General features: G+C 42.6%; 1 protein-coding gene across 1 annotated transcript; it reads right to left on the bottom strand.

The window, feature by feature from the left end:
- Positions 1–9,903: 9,903 nt before the first annotated feature.
- LOC124257213 (putative ankyrin repeat protein RF_0381) lies at positions 9,904–10,833 on the bottom strand. Its single transcript, XM_046691230.1, has one exon. It carries the CDS (start codon positions 10,831–10,833, stop codon positions 9,904–9,906), a length of 930 nt encoding a protein of 309 aa, XP_046547186.1.
- Between the last annotated feature and the right edge of the window lie 252 nt (positions 10,834–11,085).

Genomic DNA, 11,085 nt, shown 5'->3' with positions numbered 1-11,085 from the left:
CCTTGTTGAATATCATTGACAATACGTTCACTTTAGCGATACATACATGTGTACAACTGAATGAGTGAGTTATTATTTAACGTCACATCGGCAATATTGCAGCAATATCGTGACGAGAACATATTTGACATTGAAATGGAATATATGTAAATTATAAAAACCTGTAAGGACAGTAAAACAACTAGAATATCACAATTAAAATTAAAACTAGCGTGGAAAGTTAAAACTAATAGCACTATTTGGACAATACAATATAAAATCAGGCTATAGATCGCCAACAAGTGAAGGTAGATCACCTTACTAGGGACCGTGGGGACTAACAGTACCTTTGCTACCTGCATGGACCCTAGTTGGATTTACACCATCCCTTCAGCTGCTGGCGATTGTAAGAAATGTTAGCCACAATTAAAAATAACAAAAATACTACTTTTAAAAATCCTGGTAAGTTTAAAGTGACTTTGAAAATTTGGGGACTTACGTACCCTCTCAGGAGGACAATAATATTACAATACTTCAACCCCCCTTGAGGGTACAGCCACTACCAAGGGTTGCTATGGATTTCTTGCAACACCACAACGTTGACTGCCTTGGCCTGCAAATTCACCGGATGGCTCCCCGATAGAGCATGTTTGGGACGAGATGGATCGATGTCTACGCCGTCTTCCTCATCCGCCTGATAACGTCCTTGACCTTCAACAAAGCTTGAGAGAATCTGGCGTGACATCCCACAAGTCTTCCTTGCACGTTTGATAGGCTCTATGCGTCGTCGATGCACTGCTGTTCTCAATGCCGATGGTGGCCATACCCGTTATTGAGCTTATGACATGCTCATTTGTCCCCTGTCCCGCTTGTGGACTCGTGACGTCATTGTGGTTGACTTTTCAATTGAAATTCTCCCGACTTGTTATGGTCTCATGATCCCTCCATTAAAGTGTAGATGTATCTTTGACATTGTTATCGTACTTATCAACTGGGATAACATTTTGACAATGCACAGTTTCTTTATGTGGCTAGTATATTATCACATGGGGCTTTTGTCCGAGGGGCTTTTGTCTGTGGGGCTTCGGTCCTGTGGGGCTTTTGTCAGCCAACCTTTAAGCCGGATCGGTAAACTGCAGTGTATATACAGCAATTATGAAATGTATACCCCAACGTACTTGCCGCCTTCTCACCACGTGAACATACGTCACATAGCTTTTGAGAAATTGTGTGAAGCAGGTACTTTATATGCGTATTAAAGTATGCCAAGTATGATCGCCAGTTTGAACTAAACTTGTCAAAGTTGAATTTGGATTCAAGTTGGTGCTTAGATACTAATGCGCATGAGTATATAGTAAAGACGTCCATCTATATATCTTAGACGGACTCCAGCTTCAAAATTAGACTCGTAGTTCACCCGTGACGATCCGGGTTACAATTGACCTTTTGCAATCGGTATTCGGAAAAAAGGAAAAGAAAAAAAAGAAATGATTTTTGCTAGGAAAAAAAAGAAAAAGGAAAACAAGAAATACTTTTTCCATACTTTATTACGTGTGTATCTCATACTACATAATAATAAGCAAACTTTGGTAACTGATGTAGGACAATTTAGCACATTTTTCTGCTGAGTGACACACTGGCAAGTCATTTACTTAATTCTAAAAAGTCTGTTATTCTGGCCCACTGCAGTAAGGAAGTCTCGGATGGAAATGTCACTGCTGACCCATCTCTGGCACAGGTTCTTTCGTCTTTTGTGGGAGGCAACTGCTTTGGCATTGGTTCTGGAAAACTTAAATGTTAACTAATCCCTTGTTAGAAGTAACCACGATGAGAAGCCAATGTGAAGCCAATGAGAAGCCAGTGAGAAGCCAAGTTAACTCATTAGCTATTCAGCTACTCACCAATTACTTAAAAGTCTTATAATGTCTTGATTAACTGGTACATGTTGATACAAGAAACAGGTTCGCTTGTACAATACCTAACATCAAAGACCACAATCAAGGCTGGATACTCATGGTAATACCACTTCTTATACTCGTTAGACAAAATGTTGGTGAGATTTTTTTTGCCAATTATACTCTGACAACTTCACAACCAATTTCCCCATTTTTTTCTTTTTGTCCTTTTTCTTTTTTCCTTACTTTCTTTTTTTCCTTTTTCTTTTTTTCCTACATCTGCAATCTATGCTTGTCGTTAGAGGCGACTAAAAGGATCGGGTGGTCAGGCTTGCTGACTTGGTTGACACATGTCATCGTATCCCAACTGCGTAAATCGATGCTTATGATGTTGATCACTAGATTGTCTGGTCATGACTTAGTTATTTACAGACGGCACCATATAGCTGCAATATTGCTGAGAACACCGTTAAACAACAAACAAAAACAAACAACCCAGTTCAAGTTACCATTATTGTTTACTTATCCGCCCATAGGAATCCAATGCGGCATAAAATAGTCTTCTTTCACGAACTGACTTTCCAGCCTCCCTCCGGGTTTGGGATAATCTTTATAGTACACTGTGTGCCCATTGATCAGCCATGCCGCCCACCATCCAAACGTCCCAACCGTCATTACCATATGATCAGACAAAACCAGAGCCCCGAAGTCCACGAACGGGTTGGTGGTGGTCATCAAGATCATATCTTCAGAGTCCAGATTCCGCCGGCACCAGTCCTTATCATCCGTGGCTATCAAGAACACTGGATTACGAAACCTCTCCCTCATATGTTGAACAGCTTTGTATATGTACGAAACTGGGGCTTCGGTATAACCGTGTTCGTTTTGTACCGTCATATCAGTCCGACGTACATGCAGTCCTATCACTGTGCGATTTTTGTACGGGGATGTGTAAAGATGAAATATCTTTCTCCGTAGCATTTCATATAGATCTGAAAAACTGAACTCTTTAATAATTTTTCCTCTAAACGGTTCAAAATACTTCCAGGATTGGAGAAAGTGCCCCATGACATAATTTCCAGCTGGCAGATTTTCGAATTCAGGCGAATAGCCGGCATATTGTCTTTCAGAAATGTGAAGCCAATATTTCGTATCCCAATTTTCAACGAAAGACAGATTGAACACTGTGTTTAAGGTATTATCCGGGTTGATAAACGGCCTCTTCCCGTTACGGAAAGCTATACCGAGCAGAGAAGCATACTCAAACATCAGATTACCCAAGCGCCCAAAGGATTCAACCGTCAGCATGTCGCCATTCGGATCTCTTGTCCGCCATCTTGAAAAAGTACTTTCCACAAAACTGTCATTTACAGATCTGTTGTTTTCTGGTACGTTAATCCCAGTCTCGGATGAAACCAACTTTGGAGGAATTACCAATTGTGTATTTATATTTGACCGAAAACCCATAGGTTGAACATTAGGCTCCTTCGAAATAGTATGGTATGCAAAGATTAAAAAAATGTTAGTCAACAGAAGAGTTGCTACAATTCGCATATAGTTCATAGCGTTTGATTTTAGTGTTTGTATGTGCACGTTCATTAAGCTGTTTCATGTAACAATATACACATCTTCTGCCTTCACAATAAAGCGGTCAAAGCTGATGAATTTTCTTCAACGGAATTCCGCAGAAGAGCAGACTGAAACAGATAAAATAATCATTAAGTGTTGAGTGAGTTTAGCTTTGCGCCGCCTTTAGCAATATTCCAGTAATATCGTCGCGGGGGACATCAGAAATGGGCTTCACGAATTGTACCCATGTGGAGAATCGAACCCCGGGTCTTCTCATCGAGTGAACGCTTTAACAACTAGGGTACCCAACCGCCCAGAAATAACCATTAAACACACTGGAAGTGATTCTGTGTCCTAACAAAGCATTTTTTATACGTTTGTTTCCATTTCCCTTCTACAATAGACCAAGTCTATTCCCTACGTCTTCCTCACTGGCTGGTGTGTGTGTGTGTGTGTGTGTGTGTGTGTGTGTGTGTGTGTGTGTGTGTGTGTGTGTGTGTGTGTGTGTGTGTGTGTGTGTGTGTGTGTGTGTGTGTGTGTGTGTGTGTGTGTGTGTGTGTGTGTTAGCCTAGTGGAAAGCCCGGGTTCGATTCCCGACATACAATGTGTGAAGCCCATTTCTGGTGTATGCGAAGCGGCGTAAAAGCATACTCACTCACTCACTCACTCACTCAAAACCCACCCACCCTCTCTCCTACTTTGTCAATGAATTAGCAATGCAAATTGTAAATAATTGCTCTACACAGTGACTAAAAAGTGCAAACTTTACAGATAAACAAATATGCTCTGTGAAACGGCATATGGCTGAGTGTGAAAGGATTTTGAGCGAGTTAACGATCTGAATTTCCGATTCAAGGACATCAGCTTTAAAACCATGCTTGTCGTTGAAGGCGACTTGGTCAGGTCGTGTAGTCAGGAAAGGTTTCTTGGCTGAAGGCATCCCAGTTGCGTCTACGTGATCTCAGTCACTGGATTATGTGATCGACAATCGATTTTTTACAGCCAATCGTGATACAGTAAAAACTCCACGTCAGACCTATAAGCTGTGTTCCAGGAACAAAACATTATCTCAACGCCATGTTAATAGATTCGACACAATTTCGACATAAACGTAGATTTTCGGGCGACTTATTTGTCTGTTGCTACAATGTCAAACGGAAATTTCGTTAAGTTTATGGTAACACATGTTACATTTGGGATTGCATTTTCTCAATAAAGTACAGATTCTGGTACTTTCATTGGGCATTGTTGTATGTAATGGTAATAGTCCGCTAATATGGCTCTCATATCCATGCACGTTGTCTGCCCACGGCGCTACGTACATTACTTTATTACCCACGTGGTCAACGTATGGGTAGTTGCATACTAATCTCGTACGTCACACGGGTGTCGTATCACGTTGACCTTTGTCCTAACGACTTGACCTAAGCTTCTAACGATTTGATTGGATAACCGATGACCTCTCAATTAGGTCACATTCTGACGTAACTATTTTTTCATTCATAACAAACACGTGAATTCATTCATTCTACAACTTAAATGCATTGTGGGAAAGTAAACATTGCGAACGTTGCCGTGTCGCTGTTTAATTGTGAGTCGAACTGAGACATTATATCCGTCGAAAAACGTAAACGCAATGTTTCCACCAGTGATGTTAGCCGAATGAAGCAACTGCAAACCACGAAACGGGGTGCTACGGAGTAGTTTACTGTAGGAGGCTGTACGAGGCGATGACAACTGACATGCATCGTGACGTCGGTTACCAGGGCAGTGACGTCATTACAGTGTGACGTCATGCAGCTATTGTACTACAGTACAAAACTCTTCCGCAACCTCTTTATGAAACTGGTTTCGGTTTGAAACCATCAAAATATCAAAAATACGCTATTTTGTCAATTTAATGCATGTAAGACGTGGGTAATAAATAAAATACCACACTCGGTATCATTACATACGAATTATACGAAACTCGTGATACCATAGGAAGGACACTCGTTTCGTATTATTCGTATGTAATGAGACCTCGTGTTTTATTCTCTATATCCCCGGTCATAAGACACATATTTTAGTACTTGTGTTGGGATGAGTCCCATCTCGGATTCCAACTCACCCCTTTAGATTCAGGCACATAATTGCCAGCATAAATGGAGCTCAGTAGTGCATTGGTAAGGCGTCTGCCTATCACGCTGAAGGCCCGGGTTCGATCCCCGGTTGAGGCACCTATAGGTTCAGGTCCCGAGGTGGGCACATCTGCGAAGTATCCTTGGACAAGATACTTAGATCCACATTGTCTCAGTTCACCCAGCTGTAAAATGGGTACCTGTGAGGATGTGCTGGCAATGTGAGTGTTTAGTTCATTGTGCCTAACAGGCAGCATGGCTGTATGATCCCCAGGGAGTTGAAAAAGTATCGGAAAGTACGATAGTGTCCTATAGTAATGTACGTGGCGCCGTGAGCAGGCAGTGTGCCTGAATATGAGCGTCATATAAGCGGACTGATACTATACAAAGTCAGCCCTCTAGCCCACTCTGCCAGCACGACTACTACAAACAATGTTGGACAACTGGAAGTCTAGATCACAGACTTTGTGTACCCCTCTTACAAGTGGAAATTATGAATACACAATGCCGAACAAAAGTACCAGAATCTGTACTTTATTGAGAAAGTGTAATCTCAAATATAACATGCGTTACATTTGACCACTTTCAAAATGGCATTGTGTATTCGTGCTTAGGATACACTTAAAAAGACGCATGTGAAAAATATAACGTCAATGCCAGACAATAACCAGTCTCGGTTATCATCCGAAACACATCCAATAGGGCGCTCGGGTGTGCCTCTGCATGAACGGATTGGTAATGACAGCGGGTGTCCACCAAAAAGGTTAGCATGTTCTGTTATATCGAAAACAATGACTGCTCACAAAATTTGCATCAAAAAGGTAAGTGTGTCAGTCTTTGTTATCATCATGATGCTTGAGATACGCGTACAGCTTCGGAAACACGAGCACAATTATGCATGTAAGTCACAAAAATTTACTGAAGTCGTTTTGTATTTTAAAATAATCCTTTAAATATCTGCTAAGTATTTTCTTTTGTAACTAAACTTTTTTGACTCACTAAAAGCATTCTCTCATGAATGTATAATAACTTTGGGATGCTTTTTCAGCAGTTAATTCATACGTGTATTGTCAAAGTAACCCCTCCCACTCACTCACTCTATCTATCTATCTAAATATGGATAGATCAATCTACCTATATAACTCTCGCTCGCTCTCTCACTCTCACTAAAGTAACACAAACCCTCCCCTCCCTCTCTCGCTGTCTCTCTCTCTCTCTCACTCTTTGTCTCTCTCTCTCACTCACACACAAACACAAAAACGAAATACAAGCACCCTCACCCCCACCCCCACCCCCTCAATAATAGCGAGTGGTTGGTCCTTAGCATCAGGAACGTGTATAATGATACTCACAGTGTCTACAATCCATGTCCAACCGTTGCCATGGTACAGTGACTCACTGAAACTTATGAGCCTGCTATGTACCCATGCTCCGGCAGATGACAAAGACGCAGCTCTGACATACACGCAGCTGTCGATGATGCTGTCACGATGTTCACACAGCTGTTGATGCTGTCATGGTAGAAGTTCCTTTAGTTTCGAGTTATGGATTTATAGTCTAGTAACGTGTATTAAGTTTCATCACCTGGATGTGCCCGTGCCAAACTACATAGTCTGTGAAGGCCTTGGACACTTGAGTCCACATGCTGGTCCATAGACTAATCTCTGAATATATATTTGGATATAAAAAATAATTCCTTTTAAATGAAACTGAGCCCCAGTGAGATGAGAAATTCAGCCAAGTCTGAACCTGAGGAAAATCTAGACTCGCTTCATTTAGGTGAGGTGAGGTGAAATTGGGTTTAACGTCGTGCTTGAGAATATTTCGCTCCTATGACTACGTTCATGCGTGTGTATGTGCATGTGCGGCTGCTTGTACTAGCCCAGACTGAAGCTGGTTTTATAGTGCTAGCCCACTGAGACACCATGCCGCAGTGAAGCATGAATACCCCACTCAGACATTATACTGACTCCGAGCCGACCAGTCCTTGTTGTACCCATTAATGCCAAGCGCCAGGCAGGGACCAACAAGTAGCATATTTTAACGTCTTTTGGTATGACGCCGTCGGGGATCGAACCCACGACCTTCCGCTCTCCGGGCGGACGCTCTAACCACTACACCACGGATGCGGTCGCTTCATTTAGGGCTTTAGCATGGCAGATAGGGCTATGAAAATAATGCGGTTCCGGAATTGACTAACTGGTTGACATTGTTTTATAATATGTACTTCCCATCAAAGGTTTAGTCTCACTAGAGTAAATATAGCCACCTACCTCAGGCAGCTGTTCTAAACTAAATATTGCAAAATATTCCATACTGTTAAAAGGCACTGTTTACACTTGAACTGATGTATTGTAAAACAGATTCGTACAGTTCAAAAGATTAATGTCATGAGTTCAAGAAATGATAAAACTCGGTGAAAATTGGCGAAGTCTTAACAAAACTTTACACTAAAACGCAGCTGTTCACATGTATGATATTTGCACATGCTTTGAGCTATTTAATGATTGATCCTCGTGCAATTCATCTGCACAAGGTTTGCAGTTGATTCCTCCAAGTTAGAGGAGAAATTCATCTTCGATGCAACCATACATATATACATAACGTATAGTGAGTGTTTTCAGTGAATCTAAACCTTAGAGGGGAAGTTGAGAACACACCGTTATGGATAACAACTTCTTTTATTCGTGAGTGCGACGTTTCGATACAGATTCCTGCTTGACAACGGTACAAGAATCTGCTTGACAACGGTACAAGAATCTGCTTGACAACGGTACAAGAATCTGTATCGGAACGTCGCACTCACACTCACGAATAAAAGAAGTTGTCATCCATAACGTTTGTTCTGTACTTCCCCTCTAAAGTGTGTTCTATATTGTACTTCCCAACTTCTAAAATGCCACTCAAAGATATTCTTGTTTTTAAATATTTTTATTCGAATATATAAATATATTATTACAGAGAAGAGACCCATGCAAGGGTATCAGGGTTCTATGAAATAGTGAGTGAGTTTAGTTTTACGCCGCACTCAGCAATATTCTAGCTATATGGCGGCGGTCTGTAAATAATCGAGTCTGGACCAGACAATCCAGTGAGCATCATGCGCATCCATCTACGCAATTAGGATACGATGACATGTGTCAACCAAGTCAGCGAGCTTGACCACCGATCCCGTTGGTCGCCTCTTACGACAAGCATGGGTTACTGAAGATCAATTCTAACCCGGATCTTCTCGGGTAGACAAGCATGGGCTACTGAAGATCAATTCTAACCTGGGTCTTCACGGGTAGACAAGCATGGGCTACTGAAGATCAATTCTAACCCGGATCTTCACGGGGAGACAAGCATGGGTTACTGAAGATCAATTCTAACCTGGATCTTCACGGGTACTCACACTAAGCACCAGTACAGCTCACTGTTTGGATGTATGTTCGCAAATGTAAGAAGATTATGTTTCTAGAAATAAAAATATGATGAAACAGCTGAGAGGCGTAGTTTCTTTTGTCCCTCAGTTTTGTTCAGCGGTAGTTGGAGTGAGATCCCCAGCTAACAGGCGGCCATATGGATTGGGCTGTTTGCCGTGGCCGATATCCGCCTTTGAACTGTCTAACCCAGTCTTGATTATGAGTGAGTGAGTTTCGTTTTACGCCACACACAGCAATATTCCAGCTATATGGCGGCGGTCTGTAAATAATCGACTCTGGACCAGACAATCCAGTGACCAACAGCATGAGCATCAATCTGCACAATTGGGAACCGATGACATGTGTCAACCAAGTCAGCGAACCTGACCACCCGATCTCGTTAGTCGCCTCTTACGACAAGCATGGGTTACTGAAGGTTCATTCTAAGCCGGACCTTCACGGGTCCTGGATTATGAACAACAGATGATACATTGCTGCGAGCTGGTTTAAACAGCAATGAAACAAACAACATGACCTTGCATTTGTAAACACCAATGTGAGTGAGTGAGTGAGTTTGGTTTTACGCCGCTTTTAGCAATATTCCAGCAATAGCACTCCGGGGGACACCAGAAATGTATTTCACACATTGTACCCATGAGGGGAATCGAACCAAGGTCTTCGTCGAGACGAGAGTTAACCACAAGGCCACCCCACCGCATTGTAAATAAATCCTTCATTCATTTGTATGCCTCTTCGTCATCACTGTCGTCATCGTCAATGCCAAGACTGAAGTTCTGAACATGATTCAGCTTAATCAAATCCTTCAGTGTAACATCCACGGGGATGGTCTCTATCACAAAAGGCAATCTTGGTCCAAGTATAGTTCTGATCTTGAAACAGCAATGCTCCAACAAAGACCTTGGTTCTCTCCCTAATTTATCCCACCATCTCTTCCAGGTCTTCATCTAACCAATAAAGATCCCTCTCAACAAACGCGTCTTTTGCTATGACGTCATATCCGGCTTCTAGGAGGGTTTGAAGAGCAAGAAACTGTCCGCGAGCAATCAAATTATCAACAAAAGGTTTCTCCATATGATTTGTGTACAGCAAATCCAAAGAGGCATTTCTCTCAATCGCCAGATAATACACGATATCAACTTTACCATATAAGGATGCAGTGAAAAGAGGGGTTGCACCAGCCTTATTGCGCATGTTCAGATCGGCACCACGTGAGCAGACGAGACGAATGAGGTTGAGGAAATCTTCGGGATGTCTGTAATCGGGATAGCGTATGTCCTCTTCAGAAGAAAAAGCATCACGCCCAGGGGAATCAAGGACGAGGAGAAAAGGAGGACTTCTTCCATATTTGTCACGTGCATTGACGTCAGCACCACGTGACAGAAGAACGTCACACATGTCCATTTGACGAGGTCCTGGCGTCTTGACCGCAACATGGAGAAGTGAAAAATAGTCCAGCGACGAATGAGGCTTGTTCACGGACGCTCCCGCCTTGACAAGATAGTCCACGACGTCAACACGACCTCCGCGCACTGCAGCGTACAGTATAGTCTCGTTGTTGTTGTCACGTGATTCTACATCAACATGATGGACTTCCACCAGCGTTCTGACCACGTCCAGATGGCCACTGGCGCAGACTTCACGTATAGGCCATGGGCTGGAGGTGCTAAAGTTCAGGTCAAAGGCCTGGTGCCCAATGTCAAGGAGGGCGGTCATGATCTGGACATGGCCCGACATGGCTGCCATACAAACTGGTGACGTAAGAGACCCGATATGCGATCGCTGGGCGTCTGTCAGTTTACCTTGTTCCAGCTGAACCTTTTCAAACAGCTGAGGTGTGATTTTCATGCGACGAAAGTATTGGAGAACCTTTTCAAAACCGCCCTTCTGGATCAGCTCGTTGAGTCTTTTCCAGTTGTTGAGGAATGATCAGCTGATTGGCGATCCGAAAAAGGATAGGAAGGTAGCCATCTTGTATCGGTAACGGGAGGTGTGTCCAGCAGGTTGATGAAGTGTACGCCTATCACGTGCCTCGGTAAGACGATAGCATTATCTGACATTATCTGTTTGCGTATCACCTGATGTGTTATATAGAGCTGA

Source organism: Haliotis rubra, unplaced genomic scaffold (genome assembly GCF_003918875.1).
Source record: "Haliotis rubra isolate DU_JTF1 unplaced genomic scaffold, ASM391887v1 Scf651, whole genome shotgun sequence".
In the NCBI taxonomy this organism is placed as follows: Eukaryota; Metazoa; Mollusca; class Gastropoda; order Lepetellida; family Haliotidae; genus Haliotis; species Haliotis rubra.
The sequence above is the reverse complement of the archived record's forward strand: the minus strand, read 5'-3'. Positions and strand labels throughout refer to the sequence as shown.